Below are 21,234 nucleotides of genomic sequence, written 5' to 3' on the forward strand. Positions count from 1 at the left end.
GCTGGCAATTTCCTCAGTAATCAGTGTTTGCTGCTGGGTTTTCTGAGGCTGGGCCACTGTAAGAACAGGCAGGGCCACTGGCTGAGCCCCACTGTCTAGCAAGACCATCAGTAGGCTCTGAAACCTAGCAGATCTGTTGCTGTCTGCCAGTTACAATCATCTCTGATCCAGCAGAATACAGGCTATATTCTCTCTTGTTACTGTGCTGGTGTGAAATGTCTCCACAGGCTCTCAAGTTGGAACACTTGGTCTCTAACTTGTAGCATTCATTTTGTGTCTGTGATGGGGTAGGGTTGTGAAACCTCTGGAAAATGGGCTATAAAGAATGTAGGCCGCCAGAGAATATCATGAGGATTGTATTTGGCCATCTATCTGGGCTCCTATTTCTGGTTTCTGGTCACAAGTAGCTGCTAATCCATAGAGAGAACCCTTGGCCATACCGTCCCTGCCCTGATAGATTCTGAGTCCTTGTACTGTGAGCCAAAACAACCCTCCCTCACAGTTACTTCTTCAGATATTACGCCACGCGATGCAACTCCTATGCCAAACCCAGTAGGATGGCTGTTTTTGTATCTGCATTTCAGAAGGGTTGAAGTCTGACATTCCATCAGGCTGATTAAAAGAGACCAGAGCAGGAACTGTTGTCCATAGATGTCACAACTGTAGCTCACTTGTGTGACTTGGGGAAGCATCTGAAGCTGGGCTGGGTTAGTGTTAGTGTTTGTGTTTCTAGGTGGGCATGCTAATACCCCATGCTCTGTGAAATGAACATTGAGGAGGTAGGTTCTGGTGCTGGATGGTGGAGCTCATTCAGCCAGGTTGAGGTTCTCTCTCTTAGGAATACAAAGTCCAGTCTAGAAGAGATAATAAAAATTCAGTGTAAACTCTGCAACATTTTAGGTGAACTTAGCGAGTCAGCATCACTGAAGTATGATTGATACTTAGTTAACTGCAAATATTTAAAGGGACAAATGCTTGTGTGAAGCCATCATCGCAATCAAGATGGTGGACATACAGCCATCACCTCCAAAATGGCCTCAGGGCCCTTGGTAATCCCTCCCTCCGACTTCTTGTTATTCTGTCCTCAAACAAGCCGTGATCTCTCCATCCTGTCATTATACAGTGATTTACATTCTCTCTATTTTTATATGAAAGCAATAATAAAATGTGCATTCTGTTATCTTACTTTTCATTAATTGTTCCTGGGAGTGGTAGTTGTGCTCTTTGATATGTCAATTGTCATAGTTTTCCATGCATCACAAATGCAAATATCCCATGCTCATCTCAGCAGCCCACGTATTGTACAATTTTGTTGCTTTCAATTATTTAAGACATTCCAGATGTGCGATCCAGATGTTCATTCCAGATGTTCATTCCAGATGTTCTTTCCAGATGTGCGATCCAGATGTTCAATCCAGATGTTCGATCCAGATGTGCGATCCAGATGTTCATTCCAGATGTGCGATCCAGATGTGCGATCCAGATGTTCATTCCAGATGTTGATTCCAGATGTTCATTCCAGATGTTCTTTCCAGATGTGCGATCCAGATGTTCATTCCAGATGTGCGATCCAGATGTGCGATCCAGATGTTCATTCCAGATGTGCGATCCAGATGTGCGATCCAGATGTTCATTCCAGATGTGCGATCCAGATGTGCGATCCAGATGTTCATTCCAGATGTTGATTCCAGATGTTCATTCCAGATGTTCTTTCCAGATGTGCAACCCAGATGTTCATTCCAGATGTGCGATCCAGATGTGCGATCCAGATGTTCATTCCAGATGTGCGATCCAGATGTGCGATCCAGATGTGCGATCCAGATGTTCATTCCAGATGTGCGATCCAGATGTGCGATCCAGATGTTCATTCCAGATGTGAAATCCAGATGTTCATTCCAGATGTTCATTCCAGATGTTCATTCCAGATGTGCGATCCAGATGTGCGATCCAGATGTTCGTTTTAGATGTTCGTTCCAGATGTGCGATCCAGATGTGAAATCCAGATGTTCATTCCAGATGTGAAATCCAGATGTGCATTCCAGATGTGCGATCCAGATGTGCAATCCAGATGTTCGTTCCAGATGTGTGATCCAGATGTGAAATCCAGATGTTCATTCCAGATGTGTGATCCAGATGTGAAATCCAGATGTGTGATCCAGATGTGAGATCCAGATGTGCAATCCAGATGTGAGATCCAGATATGCAATCCAGATGTGAGATCCAGATGTGCAATCCAGATGTGAGATCCAGATATGCAATCCAGATGTGAGATCCAGATATGCAATCCAGATGTGCGATCCAGGTGTGCGATCTAGATGTTCATTCCAGATGTGCAATCCATATGTTAGAACCAGATGTTCATTCCAGGTGTGCGATCCATATGTTCATTCCAGATATTCAATCCATATGTTAGAACCAGATCTTCATTCCAAATGTGCGATCCAGATGCTCATTCCAGATGTGCGCTCCGGATGTGTGATCCAAATGTATGATCCAGATGTGCGATCCAGATGTTCAGAGAGTCCAGTTTTATCCCATGCTTTTTCAGTCATAGTCCAGCTGGCCTTGGAGAGCTCCCAGTAGATCAGTTCCACTGTCTCAGTGGGTGGGTGCACCCCTCGTGGTCCCGACTTCCTTGCTCATCTTCTCCCTCCTTCTGCTCTTCATTGGGACCTTGGGAGCTCAGTCCGGAGCTCCAGTGTGGGTTAGAACTTTACCTGGTAAGCCACAGCCTCATAGCAATACACGGATTAATGGAGGTGGGTTCATTTAAGATATGACTTATCCAGAAATATGCTTAAGCTATTGGCCAAACAGTATTGCAAATAATATGGTTTCTGGGTGATTATTTTGGGGCTGAGCAGCTGGGAAATGAACAAGCGGCCTCCTACAACAAAAGGAAAAATTGAAATCTCCTTCCATTGTTGTATTGAGCCCATCCCTCCCCTTAGGCCTATTTATTTGCTATTAAATATGCACAATTTGCTTATTTTCCTGTTATATATAATATGCCCTTTCTTCTGGGCATACATGATAATCACGGGGTCATTTTGGAGTATAGATTAACTTGGTCAGGAAAACTTGGCAAAGAAATAAGAACTAGAAAGATAGATAGACCTATGATAATGACAGTTAGTGTAACTGTCAATACAGAAGGAGGAGGGGAGGCTCTAGTCAGTTCTCCTCTCTGATTTCTCCCAGATGTGAGTGCTCTCTGGAGGGACTCTACTCTGGAGGAGTGGAAACTGCACAGAGGACTCCGTGATGTGAGCTTCCACCCAGAGCAGGTGGCCCGTGATGAGGCAGCTGTTTGGGATCTGCCATTTCCAGTAAGTAATCTTTCACCCATGCAGTCGCTAAACAGTATACTCATTGGGTTCCCCGGGCTCCTGACGGAATCCCTGCTTTGGTTTGTCACTGGCTCCCTTTCTGGGGTGAGGTCTCCCCAGAAAAGTTAACAAACCTCTCTTGGTGGTTTGTTCTTATTTCACTACATGACTGCCTTCTTGTCTCTGACCACTTTTGCCTTGAGTTCATTTGTCTAAGCACCGTGGTCCCTGCACTCCCTTGGTCCCGTTTGTATGGAGCATCTGCTCTCGCCTCTTTGTTCCCAGTCTCTCCTAAGTGAAGTAAGTCCCACAAACAGCATGTAGCTGGCTCCCTTTGAGATCCAGCCATTCAGCCTGTACTTTTTAGGCTGACTGTAATCTATTGACGTTGAAGGTAATTATTGTAAGGTAAGAACACTCTATTGCTGTTTCATTCACTGTTTTCTGGCGGGTTTGTGAATACTTCGTTTCTTGTTTGTCTTCATTTGTGATCTGGTGGCTTTCTGAAATACTACATTTTCAATCATTCTTAGCTTTTGTGACTACAGTAAAGGTTCTGGTTTTGTGATCTTCTTTTATTTAAGGAAATTCAATAGTGACTGAATCCCTGTTTGTGTCTTTGGTGATGTAATCATTCCTTAATTCTCCCGAATCCTTGTGTTCCTCATCGTTACTGTGCAATCAAAGAAGATGCCACTACCTTAGACTGTCAAGTATCCTTGGATACGAATAGGCCTTCACTTTTTGTGCTAGCCTGGGAGCATGGATTGGGGGGCGGGGAGTGAGGCAGCTGGCAATTTCCTCAGTAATCAGTGTTTGCTGCTGGGTTTTCTGAGGCTGGGCCACTGTAAGAACAGGCAGGGCCACTGGCTGAGCCCCACTGTCTAGCGAGACCATCAGTAGGCTCTGAAACCTAGCAGATCTGTTGCTGTCTGCCAGTTACAATCATCTCTGATCCAGCAGAATACAGGCTATATTCTCTCTTGTTACTGTGCTGGTGTGAAATGTCTCCACAGGCTCTCAAGTTGGAACACTTGGTCTCTAACTTGTAGCATTCATTTTGTGTCTGTGATGGGGTAGGGTTGTGAAACCTCTGGAAAATGGGCTATAAAGAATGTAGGCCGCCAGAGAATATCATGAGGATTGTATTTGGCCATCTATCTGGGCTCCTATTTCTGGTTTCTGGTCACAAGTAGCTGCTAATCCATAGAGAGAACCCTTGGCCATACCGTCCCTGCCCTGATAGATTCTGAGTCCTTGTACTGTGAGCCAAAACAACCCTCCCTCACAGTTACTTCTTCAGATATTACACCAAGCGATGCAACTTCTATGCCAAACCCAGTAGGATGGCTGTTTTTGTACTCTGCATTTCAGAAGGGTTGAAGTCTGACTTTCCATCAGGCTGATTAAAAGAGACCAGAGCAGGAACTGTTGTTCATAGATGTCACAACTGTAGCTCACTTGTGTGACTTGGGGAAGCATCTGAAGCTGGGCTGGGTTAGTGTTAGTGTTTGTGTTTCTAGGTGGGCATGCTAATACCCCATGCTCTGTGAAATGAACATTGAGGAGGTAGGTTCTGGTGCTGGATGGTGGAGCTCATTCAGCCAGGTTGAGGTTCTCTCTCTTAGGAATACAAAGTCCAGTCTAGAAGAGATAATAAAAATTCAGTGTAAACTCTGCAACATTTTAAGTGAACTTAGCGAATCAGCATCACTGAAGTATGATTGATACTTAGTTAACTGCAAATATTTAAAGGGACAAATGTTTGTGTGAAGCCATCATCGCAATCAAGATGGTGGACATACAACCATCACCTCCAAAATGGCCTCAGGGCCCTTGGTAATCCCTCCCTCCAACTTCTTGTTCTTCTGTCCTCAAACAAGCCGTGATCTCTCCATCCTGTCATTATACAGTGATTTACATTCTCTCTATTTTTATATGAAAGCAATAATAAAAAGTGCATTCTGTTATCTTACTTTTCATTAATTGTTCCTGGGAGTGGTAGTTGTGCTCTTTGATATGTCAATTGTCATAGTTTCCCATGCATCACAAATGCAAATATCCCATGCTCATCTCACCAGCCCACCTACTGTACAATTTTAAGACATTTCAGATAAAGCTGAAAGATTTAAGTGCATTTTGTGTGTGTGTGTGTGTGTGTGTGTGTGTGTGAACATAAACATCTTTGCAGTAGATAACAAGGAGCAGAATGTCTGTACCATAATGTGTGTGTGTCTAAATTCAGATTCACAAACAGTTGAACCATTTGACATTCCCATAAGCAAAGTGTGAGACCTAAGCTTTCAGAAACCTGCAGATAGTTGATATAGTCAATATTTTAATTACAACCATTCTAGTAGGTGTGTGATCATGCTCCATTTTACTTTTAAGTGATGATTTATATTTGGTGTGTTTTCTTGGTTTGTTTGGTTGGTTGGTTAACCAACTAGTTGGTTGGTTTTGCCCTCATGCCCACTTGGTACAGCATGGGTAAAGACATCAGTTAGTTACTTTTTCCTTTTTATTGTGTTGTGTTACTTATTTGCTGCTTGCTTAGTGGTGTGGGAGGTCCTTCTATCTATGTGTTGTTCATGGTTAATGAATAAAGATGGGCCCTCCTTCTACACTTTAGTTTTGAGGGTTGGTTAATATCATCTGGATACAAGTAAGCTCTTTGTCACATATGATTTGCTTGTCTTTGCCTTGAAAAAACCTTTCTCCCAATCTCGGATTCATCTGTTTCCATTCTGTTGATGATGTCTTCTAGAGTTGAATGAAATTTTCAATTTATTTCTTCATGGATTGTGCATTTGGTGGCATATTTAATAAGAATGAGTCTGCCTCTCAAACCAAAATATTTTCTAAGTTTTGTAATTTTGCATTTTGCATGATGATCCACTTTAATTCATTGTGTGTGGTATAAAGCATAGCTCTTAGTTCCCCAAGAATGTAGGGCAGATTTCCAGTTGTTTCAGAGCCATGTGTTAGAAAACCTTCCCCTTGCCTGTGGTTTACTTGTCACACTACAAATATCAATTATCCATATTTGTGTGAGTTCATATCTGGCCACTTAGTTCTGTCACACTGGCCTGTTTATCTGCTTTTACATAAATGTTCTATTTTTGTTAATGTAGGTTTATAAAGTCCTTAAAATAAAGTAGTCTGGCCCTGATATTTCATCTTCCAACCTCCAAACAGTATACACCTTGTTTCTTCTAAAGGACTTCTTTAACCTTTCTCAACACTGTTTTGTAGTTTTCTGTATACAGCCTATTCATACCTTTTGTAATGTTTGCTTCTAAGTGTAATGGATATACTCCCAGAAGCCATCTGTGCTGCTTTGCCATGCCCAGTCCATTTGGTGTGTTCTCCTCTTTTGTGGAAAGCCCTGTGCCAGGGCTGGAACTAGAGAACCCACCCTCATCTGCCCAGAGTCTTCAATGACTGTGCCAATTTCCTCTGTCAAACTGATCTCGCCCACCCTGCAGTTCTCTCGGCAGCATGTTATCACCTCTTTACGGTCACAGCTTAGTGCCATTGCTTTTGTATTCTCTCTCTTACTCTCTACCAAAGCAACCAGTGACTAGGGAATCAGCGACCATAGAGTGACTATTCCTGAGACGGAGGTCTGCCAGCCAGCCAGCCAGCGCTCAACTACAGCACAGTGGACATGTTTTAAAATGCTTGTGAATAGAGAAGCAAACAAGATTAAGAAGAAATACATGTTGGATTTTCATGTATCCTATGAAAGCATAATAACTTCATTTCTCATGATCTGTTTCATTTTTCACTAGGACACATATAAGGAGCACTGGGGCCAGGCAGCATCTAACCATGGTTATCTTGAGAATGCTTTCTCAGATCACCAAGGCATCCAGCCTCTAGTGTGATAGACCCGTTGTGGGTGGCTTTTATCTTTTACGACCACACTACTTGTGACTTTTAATAGGACCCGTTTTAGGCCATGACATGTAGGTCTCTCTAAAGAAATTATGTTTTCATAAATGAGCAGACTCAGAGAAGAAAACCAGTTAGGAAGTCTTTATTTCTTAGGGAGGGAAGTCTCACATGAAGTCTTCACCATGTTTTTAAAGTAGTGTCAGTGACAAGGAGGCCAGAAAGCTCTCACCATCAACTCATTTGGTCCTCTCTTCCCTGTGAAATATAAAAAATAGCTTATGTTATTAACTGAGTAGGCAGAGAAGATAAAAATGTTTTGCTGATAGAAATGTAGAATGTCCTGAGGACGGCATCTTCTGAAGCCTTTGAAGTCTCCCAACCTTTGTTTCAGTATTTTAAAACTAAACCTGCTTTATTTTTTTTACATTTTTAAGATTTTCTTTTTTTTTCTTTTTACATTTATTTATTTATTAAAGATTTCTGTCTCTTCCCCACCACCACCTCCCATTTCCCTCCCCCTCCCCCAATCAAGTTCCCCTCCTTTGTCAGCTATCAGGGTTCCCTGCCCTGTGGAAAGTCCAAGGACCACCTCCATAAACCTGCTTTATTATATTACATTCATTTGAAAGAAAACTAATGGTATTTCTTAGGGTTCTCATCACTACGGGTTGATATTTTGGGAGAACTAGCACCATTTTATAGCCTGGTCTGAAACTATTGTTACCTGAAGGAGTTTAAACTCCCAAAGCAGCACGAGTTCTTGAAATCAACTTCGGACCCTGAAAGTCAAGAACACATAAAAATGTTCAGAGAGAGAGATGGGGAATGGTGCCAGTCACAAGGTCAGCTCAGACAATTCCTTATTTCTACCATGGCTGTACAAAAAAATGTGCTTCTCAGGAGTTCAACTGTATGTCCTAAAGATTTTCTCCTGATGTCTCAGTTACATAACACTAACTAGTGAACCCTTTTGATCCAGTTCGTGAAAATTGATTAACTTTAGCTCAGAAACAGTCTACATTATTGTATATAATCATTCTCTCTATTAGGAAATAAATCAAAATTACTGGTTCTCTTAATATAGTTTAAATTTTTAATTCTCCCTGGTACTTAGAAAAAATGTTATTATTCTAAACCTCATGATATTTCCAAAGAAAACTTAAATTTAAGTTGCAGAATTGTAGGCTATTATTTCCATTCTTTACTGCTGGATTCTCCATGCCAAGACTTTGGGGAGTAAAGCACACACCTCTTCTGCAAAACAGACTTCCCGCTCCTGGGCTTGGCAGCACTTCTCCAGGAAGCCGGAGAAATCGGCAGTGACAGCTTCATACTGCTCCTCTGTTATGCTGGGCTTTTGCTTCACAAGGTTAACGAGAAGCCTGGGGTTTAAAACAAAAGGAGATACAGGAGAGTCTGTCATACATTGGCATTTTCCCAACATGCTTTTAGTAGAATTTTTTCTGAGCCCTGGCCCCCACCCTCGGCCATCACTCCTTATTGTCATCATTGTCGGACTTTGCAATCACATTTCTCATCAGAAAGACTGAGGCTCAAAACATGCCATTGCTGGCCTCCCCTGCTGCGGGCGACAGATGAAACACCATGTCAGGTTCCTACATGCTTCTACGGGGTGAACTGTGATCGCTGTCTGGCTTACCTACTTTATCCTTTCCTTTTCCCTCTTCTACAGTGTGGTTTATCCATGCACACAAGCCCAGATGTCTAGATGCTGACACCGGCCATTGTCACACCTTAACCTAAGGATCACTGGCTGCCTACACTCCTACGTAGCATTGATTACATGTTGGACTTAGAGTCACGAAGGCAATAGGGAAGGCTTGCGGGGGAAAGCACCATTCTGATTACCTCTTGAAACACTCCTCTGGCCAGGGTGTAGAAAAATGGAACATCCCAAGGAAGGAATCCCATGTGCAAAGTCAGTGATTATGAAATTTAAATTAAAATGCATGGGCATTTGAAGAATCTAAGTTTTACTGGCTTCATCCCCATCATTACAGAATGTCTCTTGTCATGAATGAAATGTGTGTTTATTCTTTTTTTAACAATATTGTTGAGTCAGATATAGTTAACCAGCTTATAACCACATATTCCCCATAGCTGGAATGGAAGTCACAGACTCACACACAGATCTCTCCTGATTTTTCAGAATAGACCATCCATTTTCCTTCTACCCAAAATACGTCACAATTGTTATGACAGAGACAATTTTTCATAAGCAGAAAATTGGCTGCCTTAGTGGATTTCCCCAAACCAACTTCACCCACAAGATTATATGAACTCTGAAACAGAACTAATTTTAAAGAGATTCTTTAGTGCATTTATGGTCTATGAACCCGTGAAATGTCAAGCTCCATGGTGGAAAATAAAAATGTCTTACTCTTGTTTCATGGTCTGCAGGGCTTTGCCCTGAGCTTGGCACAGATCCTTGCTCAAGGTGAATTTGTCAGCAGAAAATGGTGGAGGGACGTAGCTTTCATCCCTCACCAAGCTGGTGAGGCATGGCCTCCTGTTGGAATAGGAAGAGTTGCAGCAGTGGCCGATACCGGGGTTCAAAGGATTTGCTTCGTGTCTTATACACAAGTGTCCAATGAAAAGGTCGGCCTGGTTGGGAGAAGGAAAAAGCAGAAAGCAGGGAAATGAAATGAGCTACCAAGCTGACTCCCGTTCCCAGAAATCTCATGCAGTGACACCCAATGTCCAGGAACTTACTATGTGGTAGCAGATGCTAACACATGTGATATGGATGAAAGCCACGTGACTGTCCAAAATATGCTTCTAGCTGCATACAGACTTTCAAAAAAAATATCTCTATCTGATGTGTACAAATCAATGGGTAAGTCGTTTTCTCTGTGTATCTGGTTGAGTTTTGCTTTTATTTAAATATTTATTTTATTTCTAATTATACGACTTAGGGGTGGTAAGTGCAGTTGAGTGTGGGTGCCTGTGGAAGGCAGAGGCACCAAATCTCTGGATCTGGAGGAAAAGGTGTTTGAGAGCCATTTTCAGTAGGTGCTGAGAACCAAAATTGGGTCCTCTACAAGAACAGTACACACTTTTTTGTTTTGATTTGGTTTGGTTTTTTTTCCAGACTGGGTCTCACTGTGTAGCCCTCCTGGCTGTCCTGGAACTTGCTCTGTAGACCAGGTTAGCCTCAAACTCAAAGCTCTGCCTGCCTCTGCCCCCTGAGTGCTGGGATTAAAGCAGTACACACTTTTAATTATCCAAGCTCTCTCTTCAACTTGAGTTTGGATTTTGATGCAAAGAATCACTTTCTGGAGGTAAGAATAGAACAAATCCAATCTTTGCAGTTTTTTTCTATACACACACACACACAAAACTAATAGAAAAAATGAGTAAGTGTGTGTTTAAGCTTTAACATAGATTCTTCCTATTTTACATATTTTAAGATATCTCTTAATCGCCTAGTTATAAATTTTAATCATTTTTAGCATAATTGTGTGCTTACTATTCTCAGGCTAAGCCTATGTGAATTATTCAGATTACCTAGTCTAAGACGGTCATCCTACAAAAATGGCACAATTTTTATTCTCAAATATCAAACACAAACACCTCAAGCTTAGTGGCAGAAGTCCCCTTTCAATGTGACATGAAAATGAAGGGGTTATTATCCAGAACACGGGTCTTACTCCTGTACTTTACCTTGGAAACAAACTGCCCCAAATATCACTGTGATGATAAGACTGGCCTGTAAAAGGCAGATCCCTAAGTATTGCTAAAATAACACAACTTTTTGCAATCTATTACAAGCAAAGCTTTGCCTTTCCTTTCAATATTAAAGTGAGACTTTAGAGAATAAGAAGTAATAAGTTGAATAACACATTGGCTATTATCCTTCCTATGCATAAAGCTTGGTTATATGTTCTTGAATAAAGCGACTGCACGTACTTCTACCAGGTGTTTTAGGATAGGAAGCCCCGTTAACAGCAAACCAATGAGAAACAGCATGACCACACCTGCCTCTGGCTGAGCTCACTAAAGAAACCAAGCGACGCCTTCTCCACATAGGTTTCCATGATTTCTCCTGGCATGGAAATACTCACCGCTCCCTCACCACAGGCAGACCATTTATCCTCACTGAGCTGGCAGCACGTGGAAGCAATGCCCACCATCTTCCTCGTGAGGTCTATCAGCTCCGCTGAGGTCAACTGAGGGACTTTCCTCGTGTAAGCAATGAGGAACCTGAAAGAGGGATTTTGACAGTGTCGTCACGAGTTTTTGCTCATTACTCCTCCTCAAGGACCTACTTTTGGTGTCAGAAGATATGAGGCTTGTGGCCCAGCAATGGAGAAGTCTCCCTTCTGCCAACCACCCCTCATACCCCTGACCTCCCCACACATCCCTATGGGGTGCAGATGGCGCGGTGGACTGCTTTCTTCCCAACCTCAGCACTTTGATTTCAACTGTGTGATCTTTGGTTGTTGGAACCTTGGCCGGCTGTGAGCCAAAGAACCGACACCTCTCCTGCAAAAAGCTGCAGGGTTTTGGGAACCCGCGGCCAATTCAACAGCTCAGACTGCACAGGTGCTCTTGTCAATTAAAAGGGAACAATCACGTAATTGAATTTATACTGACTTCTATCCAACTTTGGATGAAGTGAGAGTAGCAGTGGCTTAAGAATGTCAATTCATGTTCCCCTCACCTATTAATAATTTTAAATCACTGAAAACACTAGAAAAACCGTACTCATTTTGTAAGTAGTAGGGCCCCATCTTCTGGAAGGCAGCACAGCTCTGCTTAGCCAGTGCCTGGCTCTCCTGGATGTGCTTCTCAAGCTCTTCTTCCTAAAAATGCAGACAGCGTCACATGCATTTCTCTCCCCTTCCAGACACACAAGCATTAAAGATGATGGAGTGTGACCTTTTATGAGAATTAAAACAGATGAACTCTAGAGGATATAACCACTGGATAGAGGATTGCCGTTTCCGTATAAGATTTTTGTCTTCTCTGAGCTGTCAAATAATGAATATTCTCTCTATTCTACTCACCATAGAGCTTTCGACTAACGTTTTTTTTTCTTATATAAGCCATTGGTTAGTGGCTAGCATAATTACTTAGTGGTTAGATTACTAGTTTATAACTAGCTAATTGCTAGTTAATAAAGCTAACTTTATTTTAATTATTCTGATAAAATAGTTTGTGCTTTATTATTCGGTGAGGAGCATTGCCAAAGAACACTGCGGAAGCCACGCCAACTTTGAGAAGTAGATTTCCTTTCCTTCTCCTTTGACGTGGTCTCAGTGCCCCAACTCCGTTCCCCAGGCTCACAGAGCAGGTACCTTTACCTGCTGAGCCACGAGTCATCTCACCGGTTCACAAACAGTATTTTCAGTGGTTCCCCTCAGTGCAGGTTTAGAGACTATCCCCTAAGTTCTGGAGCTGGCTTACCCCATTGTTCTGGCATGCAGGTGAATCTTCAGCCTGGGAACACTTCTCCATTATCTCCTGGTATGTTTTAACAATTCTTAGGATGACTGGGACAGCAAGCATGGTGTTTCTTCTTGAATATTCATAAATAAACCTGAAATATGTAGGAAAAATATCATGTTTTTGGAACTAAGGCAAAGTTACACTGTTCATTCCCTAAGTATTCCAATATAGTAGTCAGAGCAGAGCACATTAAAAACTCAAATAGCAAGTGGAGCAGAAAAAAAACAAACATAATTTGAATTCTATGAACAGCAAAACTATCGACTGCACCAATAGTCTATAATAAAAATCACCCTGTAAAATGTCCTTTCATGAAATCATGACATTTTCCAGAAAATAGAACTGGCAATCATTAGGTTAAGTGAATAAGCCAGAGTCAGGTAAACAGTGCCTATTTTCTCACATGTATAATGTAGGTCTAAAACTATGTATGCATGTATGTGAAATGATTTTTAATTAAAGAAGAATGTTGCAAATAATGCTACTTTGTTTTGTTTTGTATCCCACTTTGGCTTTTTAGCTGTGCAATTTATAATCATTCATTCAACAGATATGTTTTCCAGACTGTCCTGGATACTAAAATTGCTCTGAACAGTGAAGAGCTAACACCATGAAAGAGAAAAATACCTCTCCTCCCCCAAGCATTTGTTATAAGGAGGCAGAAGCAACCTTAACTGGATCATCTATCTTCAGTGGAGAAAAGAAAGATGGAGGGCAGGAAGAGGGCTTGCACCCAAAGAGGCGTGGTCACTAATTTAGCTTGTGGTCAAGCACACCTCCTTTGGGTAAGTGATCCAGCGGCAGAGGAGTACGTGGAAGAAGGACAAGGCCTTGGAGGAAGATCCTGCTTAGCTGAGATTTCCACTGAAATTTCTTTGCCACTGAAGGCCTATTTCTATGAAGAAAATTGTTAGCTTTTTTAGATTTGTATGCATATATAATCCTAAGGATAGCTCTTTAGTATAAATTGTGCTCCAGAATTATAGATATTGGTAGTGTTTACTTATACCAACAAAAAAAATATCTCTAGATGTGTCTCCTAAACCTAGTCTTTGTTTTGGTTTTCACAATCTTATTTAGCAGTACAAATGATGAATAACTGATTTTGACACAACAAAAGAGCTACATCTTCTGGGAAGACTGGGGAGAAAATTGGGCCATCGTTTTCATTGCTGCATTAGAACCAGGCTCGTAAATTGAGAAAGGCCCTGGAAAATCATTAAGTTTAATGTCCTAATAGCTGCACGGAATCCTCTTCTAACAGCATCCACAGGTACATACAATAAAGGAAAAGGTATTAACTTGACTGTCTGCAAATAGAATGAGTACGTGCCTATTGATTATACTACAAAAATTACTATTGTGCAAGTATCACTAAACACATTTTCATTGTGCTTAAAAAGTCAATAAATAGCAAGCAACCTGCTACAGTGAAAGGCCTTATATCTGGCTCTAGCTATTGAGTTACATTTAGGGGAACGGTTCTTAAAAGCATGTATAGCAAGAGACTCTATTCGTGATCTTGAGCTCTTCTTGTTTTTAAATTTAATTTTCTTTACCTATTAGTTCTGGAGGAGGAACACATATGCCATAGCATGCGAGCGTTGTCAAGTAGCACTTTGGGAAATTGGTCCAATCATCCCAGTTCCCTCGGTTTAAACTCAGGTGGTCAAGCTTGTGTAGCAAGCACTTCTTACTCTCTCTGTGCCACCTTGGCAGTCTAAGCTTTCCTTAATACAGAAATATCTAGATTATCTTTATAAGTTCATGGTGGCTATCATATGAGATACTTTCTCCTTTCAGAGAAAATATAAAACAATATTTAGATTCATAAGCAAGCCAAATAATAGTGGTCATTGTGGATGTCTGGTCTCTCTACCATAGATCTCACTCTCTAGTCTCTAGCTCTGGTTGTGAACCCTTGGGTTCACTGCATCTAGACAGACAGCCTCAACGGAGCTCAAAACCTATAGCCACCATCCCCCATCCCCACACAACAAAGCTTCCAACCACACGATGGTCTTGATCATTGTGAACACACATTTACAGGGAATGTTACCTTGCCATGTACATGATTTTTTCCTCTGAAGAAAATTGACCAAAATTTCGATCTCCCAAAACCTCATTTAGGTTTGGAGACAACCCTTCAGGTTTGTCGTCATTTTCTGCATGAATTATGCAATAGCCAAGTTCCAGTGTGGGCAATTTGCAGCATTCTGCTGTTTTGCTTGACAGAATATCTTTTTGAGAGCATATATATGACATGATTTTTTCCTGAAATGGGCATAACACAATATAAGACTCAAAGATTTATCCTTTGGGGTAGACACTTGAAGCTTGAAAGGAAGTGGGAGAAGAGATAGAGAGGTGAAGGGAAAAACCAAGGGTCAATACAGGCTTTTGCCCCGTCTGTCTTTCTGTCTTTACCCCCTCTCTCTTTTCCCTTTTTATTCTGCTCAATCTTGCTTTCCCTCGTTGCTTTCCAATTTATTGCAGACCTCTTCCCATAGTTTTTATCTATGTCCTACTTTCTATTTTAGCAGACAAAAGTCTCCAAGAAAAGAAGGAAAAGTGCTGCTCAAACCAGATAACACCTTTTTATTGGTACTGAAATTTTCCAGTGGACAAAATTTGCAGGCATTCTACCCTTGCTAGCTCTCCTCTCCATGTTGGTCAGAAAGATATGCAGTGAGCCACTCTGACCTCCAGAGGGCAGTCTCTAGACAACGAACCAGCGCCTGGAGAGAAAATCTGTAACTTCACTGAGCCACCGGCCTTGTGCCCTGCCTGGCCCAGGTGGCCTTCATTTAGAATGAGCTGAAGTGAAAAGAGAAGCGACAGAAACCATATCATAGGAAGAGAGAGACTCCTACCCCATCCTGCAGGCACTCCAGCGCGTTTCCTAGACAGCACTCCTCGTGGATGTGAGCCACATCCAGGACCAGCTTCTCAATCTCAGTAAAATTCGCCTTGGGGAACTTCTGACTCATCTTAATAATGGTTCTGGGAGAGGAAGATTTTTTTTTAATCATCTTGTTTATCCATCAGAATAAAATTGCATTTTCTATAGAGTATCTGTTGAGTGAACCTCCAAGGGGGAAAGATCTGAGATGCCTTATTTTACAAGAAATATGTCTTAGATCTCAGTTTTGGCCCCACCTCTCTAGGTGGAAGCCCTGTAGATTGTGGGCTAGGTGCCCAAATGATTGGGAAGTAATTTACAGCATCGCAAAGATTTTCTAGGGACTCAAGATCCGTGGTGTCCTTGTTTGTTCTTCCCTGACCAGAGCATTCGGTGCCCTTGTAGCACACGTGGTGGCATTTGTCTATAATTTCAGCAGGCAGGAAGTGGAGGTAGAAGAATGGGGAACTCGAGTCCAGCCTCAACTACCAGATTCTGCCTCAAATAGGTATTTTTATGACAGAATAACAGATGAAGGGGCAGAAAAATTCTTGGAAAATAACACTTGCTTTTCATTTCATAGAAATAAATACTTGTGAGAAACCAGGGAGAAGTGCAGATGCACAAATCAGTGAAATGAACGAAGTGGAGAAGACTCAGTGTTGGAGACAAGCCAGCAACTCAAGGCAGAAGGACAGTTTAAAATAAAGCTGCCTCCAGCTAGGGACTCCGTTCATGCGAAGGGCGACCCGCGCCAATGTCCGGCTTCCTTGAGTCATTGCAGCGGATGAAGAGGGAGCGGGGCGGTAGCCGGGGAGCGTGCGGCTTTTATTGCTGATAGATACGTCATGCCGCTGCTGTAATTGTTTCTTCATTTCTATTTTATCCTACGGCGGATTTTTAAAGTACTTCATGAATTGACCGCTAACTTTCTAGCAGAATTGGGAGGTAATTGAAGGGTAAGTCTGGCCTCTTCCAGGAAGTGCCGGCCAGTCTTTGGAACTCACTGCAAGACTGAAAACACCTATTGAGTCTCAGCTGCGCACAATACTCATGACTCACATCATTCAGAACTCTCTTTTCACCTGCCATTGCCGGGTTCTAAAGCTGTTGCCTCAAGGAAAAATTTTAATGAGAAGCAACACTTGACAATGGAGCAGATTAGGAAGTACTTGTGAACATGAAGAATTTCTTGTTAGGCAATAAGTCTGAGGTGCCCCTCCATGAGGGTTGACCTGCTTTTTAGAAGAGCTAGGAAAATATGGTCTAAGGAGGTGATATAGTTCGATTGCGGTCGGAGACTGATGTGTCTAGAACAGGCAAACAATATAAACCTTAAAGTTCTCTCTCAAATATCATGCCAGTGAGGCTTTTGTAATCAATGGCCAACTGATCTTCTGGCTTCCTTCTGATCCTGAGATTTCATGACTGTAATCACAGTCTACCTCACCAAAGGGGACTTTACTCTGCAAGAGTGACATTGAGAAAAATGAACACAACTCTACAGCGCCTGACTGATTGCCTCTATAGAAGCTTAAACTTACGTGGCCTGGAGATTGCGGGATCCAAACTTCTTTATTACTGCACACACATGCTCATTCAGCAAGCTTCCTTCTCTTAGTTCCTTGGCAATTGATGCTCTCTAGATGCAGAAGAGGTGAAGTGTTTACAAAGAGAAAGTGCATGTATTCTTTCCAAGAATCAAAAAAGCAGTGAATTCAGGCAACACATGAAAGTGCATGGAGGAATTTTTTTCTTACTAAACTTAGAATCACCAGACATTTAAATATATTACTTCTTAACGACTTTTAGATGAATTCTTATGTATATATGGCTGAGATTTATTTAAAATACTTCAAAACAAAACATCATCGTTTTGATACTGGGACCACATGGACGGCTGTGCCTTTCCAGCCTCCAGGCAAGAAGCCTGCTGACTCCTGCTCCATTAAAAAACAATCTGTATTGAGGAAAGTCGTTTGATTCTTAGGAATCTGGGCCCAATTGGGGCTATATAACAAGACTGTCTCAAAAAGCAAAAGAAAGCAAGCAAGCAAAAACCAGAAGCTGAAATAGGCTCCCTTTCGCTGATGTATGAACAACACCACCAATGTTCAGCTTCTTTAACTCTGGTTGAACTTGTAGTGTGATGTCAGTTATCCATGGGGTTGTTGATTGTGTATGAATTTTGTTTCATGTTTTTATAAGAAGCTATAGGGAGCATGTCATTGTTCTGCCCTGCAGAAGAGACACAGCTCCATCTTCCGTGTAGATTGCTATTACTTCCACTTTCTTTAAAGATTCAGTACGTGCTGATTCATGGAGCCGCAAAGTACACACATTTTTACTTTGGCCTACACTTGTGCCTTACCATTAGGGATATTGCTTCTAACTTTAACTATAAATATAAAAGGAGATTTCATTGATAATGAGAAGGATATTCAGTAGGATAGAAAAGAATGGCACACTCTCTGAAGACGATATTCTCCACACGAGCCATATTTCCACTCTTAACTCTGATTTTCCGAGTCATAGCTAGACCTCATCTAGGTTCACAGAGCTGCACCGAGTTACCACCTTTGTCTGGAAGCATTCCTCCGGGTTCTCAGCTTTGCAGCACACTGGGACGGCCTTGTCGTACTGAGCAGCCAAGGAGAGAATGGCAGGCGCGTACAGGAAGGGGTACCTTCTTGACACTTCGTAGACGACCCTGTGGAGGTGACAGCGCGTGAAAATCTACTAACATGAATGGAAGGCAGCTGCTCTGAAGTGGGAAAGAGATAACGTCTCCAGGGGCTGGGTCTGCTTGTGGTCTGTCCCGCATTGCACAGCCTGTATTTTAACAGGAGCCCTGGCTATTATTCCCGAGTTCTACACACTCTGGAGTACCCTTGTAGATGGTAGAAACACTGACTGCCCTGTGGAGGGCCCTTACCTGTTCATGAACAGCTCCCTGTTTTCTTTATATGCCTTGCAACTCTCAGCGGCTTCTGGGAAGTTAAAGGGCAAGACAGAGGCGGAAGCCGTCTTCTTGCGGGCAAGCAGACACTGGTGTCTTCCCTCCCCGCTTTGGCTGCAGCAGTCTGCGAATCCATACTTGTCAGAGAGTTCCTTCTCGTGGCAAATTTCGTCCAGAAACACAGGCATCTGGGAAAAGAAAGTCTTGTGTTTTTGGGGTTTTTTTGTTTTTGTTTTTTTTATGAAAAGCCATGAACTCCACTGGAACAGATGTGTATCCGAAATGAAACCAGTAAATTAAGAAAGTCCCCTGAACATGTTCAAGAGGTTTCCTCTTGATCTGAAGTGATCACTTTCTTTGGTAGCTTTGAGATTGAAGGAGAACTTCTGGAAAAACTGTTTTCAGAACAACAGGGCAATTGTCCATGTGAAGTTACAATGGCTGTACGAGACCTGCTTAAAGCCAAGCTAGTCAAAACTCCCGCATGGATAGGAAGGGGCTCAGAAAGCCCCATCCTTTGCAGAGGAGTTATAGGAAGTCACTGGCTGCTGGAAGACAACAAAAGGTTTTCTATAGGGTGTGGCTCTTGGCACATGTGCCCGTGGATGGCCCTATGCCCATACACATGCTGGAAGAGACTGTGGATTTTTAAGAAAAAGAAACAAAACTGAGATAGAGACATAATAGTAGGGGCAATCTGGAGGACGCGAAAGGAGCATGAATGTGATTAAAATACTTTGGAAGAAAGTCTCAAAGAATACATTTTAAAATATGCATTTTTAGAAGATCTCTTATACAGTGCCCAGACACATAACATTTTGGCCACTTCAACTCCACTGGGACAGAGCTCTGGAAATTGTGCTCCATACTTGAATAATTCAAAAAAATATATAAAGTCCATTTTTTATACAAAAGCAAACTAAAGAATAATAACTATTTCTACACCAGGACGACTGTGTACTTAAACTCGGTTGTTCTTCTGAAGCTCTGACGTACCTGGGTACCAGACACTGATGCTCCTATGTGATTGCTGTATCTGACAACCCGAACAACCTGTTGAGCCTCACACTCACTGCGCACTGCTGAACAGTGGGAGGAGCCTGCTAAGGGCCTTATTTCTGGGGCCAGAGGTCCTCATTTAAACCAGTCCTGCCAAACTGCAATTCCCTAAAGGAATAACTCCTCTGGGCCTCAGTGTCCTATCCATGAAAACTGTCCCCAACCTTGGAGGATTATTATCGAGATTTAACTAGTTTAATTATTATTGTTATATAATATAATAATAAAATTTTACATACAATTTTGATTATATAGCAGATAGGGATTGTTATATAACTTGATGATTTAGCATTTATAAATAAGATGGGGATTCTGATGATAAGCTGCAGCCAAGTTCTCTTAGCTCACTGGACAGATGTTCTGATTGGTGGACATCATCTTCCATGTAGTGTTTCTATTAGCAACGCATTTGCAGTAATTCCTAGAAAGATGTCAGCAACACTGCGTGCCTAAGAGAAAATGACCCGCCATTCGTAGTTAACGTAAATCTCCATGACAACTCTAAATGGACTTAATGACACTCTGAATGATGTAGATATAAAAGCTCAAAGAAGAGAGTGTGTTCACAGTCACTCAGAGAACCTCACTCCGTAACCTGAGCCGAGTTGCCATGGTAATCGTGGCTCTTTTTAGCAGCCACTTGCATTGCATCAGAGCTGTTCAAGACTCCAGAACCAAACAAACCCTGCTTCCACACAGCTGGTTTTCAAATAACTAAACCACATCTTCCCGGCATCTTCTCTTCCATAGCCTCAGTGGTGGTTAGGTCACTCACCTGGTTTTCTAAACACCCTCCTTGCTGCTCTTCGCTAGTGGGTTTCTTAATCGCCTTCAACACGTCGCTCGTCATTTTGCTTATTTCCTCCATAGTGGCATCGGGAACAAACTGGGTAAAGGTGATGGTGGCACTGAAATAATAAAACCACATACAGGGGCTTAGGGACCAGACGCGGTCACACTTGTCTTCCAAGAACAGCTTTCTCTCTGGGTGGCTTACATCCTGATCTTTTTATATGGCACCCCCCCACCCCCGCTAAAGATGGATGTGAGATGGAGTTCCAGCCGCTCAGAAATGAATGTCACTTTTCTCTCTGTCACCCTCACCCATAAATAAAGTGTAACTCTTACGAGTCAAAGTAAACGGATTTCCCGAAAATGTATGTCCTCCTTTCTGGACCACTGCTCTCTGTGATGCATTGGTAACTGGGAAAACCTATAGTCCTTACAGTTTTCTTTTTCTTAATTTAAGCAAAGATTAAGTCTTTAGACCTCCAGCTACATTTGCTCCCATCATGACTGAATTCAATCCTAGTTTGCGGTAGTCTCAGTTTGACTCAAAGTGGTGTGTGTCCAGGTTTCTGCATGCAAATATCTCCAGTAACACATAGATTTAAATTTTTTACTGTAAAATTTCAAATGGGTAGAATGGAGCAAGATTTAAAGAGATAAAACGTCCTCCAAAAATAACAAAAATAACCATATTCTACTTCCTATGACTTGATACTAAACAGTTTGCAACCTAGAGAATGCTGCAGTCTCTTCCTACTGGTATTGATAAGACAGATTTCTGAGCTCATGCAGAGCTCTTACTGACTGCTGAGAAATTAATCTTT

The 21,234-nt window shown here is 42.0% G+C and overlaps 1 protein-coding gene across 1 annotated transcript; it reads right to left on the reverse strand.

The window, feature by feature from the left end:
* Nucleotides 1-7,355: 7,355 nt before the first annotated feature.
* Afp (alpha fetoprotein) lies at nucleotides 7,356-20,653 on the reverse strand. The gene is made up of 13 exons (XM_075942776.1): nucleotides 20,397-20,653; nucleotides 18,539-18,750; nucleotides 18,181-18,313; nucleotides 17,148-17,245; nucleotides 15,575-15,704; nucleotides 14,761-14,975; nucleotides 12,660-12,792; nucleotides 11,958-12,055; nucleotides 11,315-11,453; nucleotides 9,631-9,854; nucleotides 8,479-8,611; nucleotides 7,954-8,008; nucleotides 7,356-7,484 (listed from the first exon to the last, which is right to left on the reverse strand). Exons 1-12 carry the CDS (start codon nucleotides 20,547-20,549, stop codon nucleotides 7,964-7,966), a joined length of 1,713 nt encoding a protein of 570 aa, XP_075798891.1. The 5' UTR covers nucleotides 20,550-20,653; the 3' UTR covers nucleotides 7,356-7,484; nucleotides 7,954-7,963.
* Between the last annotated feature and the right edge of the window lie 581 nt (nucleotides 20,654-21,234).

Source organism: Microtus pennsylvanicus, chromosome 12 (assembly GCF_037038515.1).
Source record: "Microtus pennsylvanicus isolate mMicPen1 chromosome 12, mMicPen1.hap1, whole genome shotgun sequence".
Lineage (NCBI taxonomy): Eukaryota > Metazoa > Chordata > Mammalia > Rodentia > Cricetidae > Microtus > Microtus pennsylvanicus.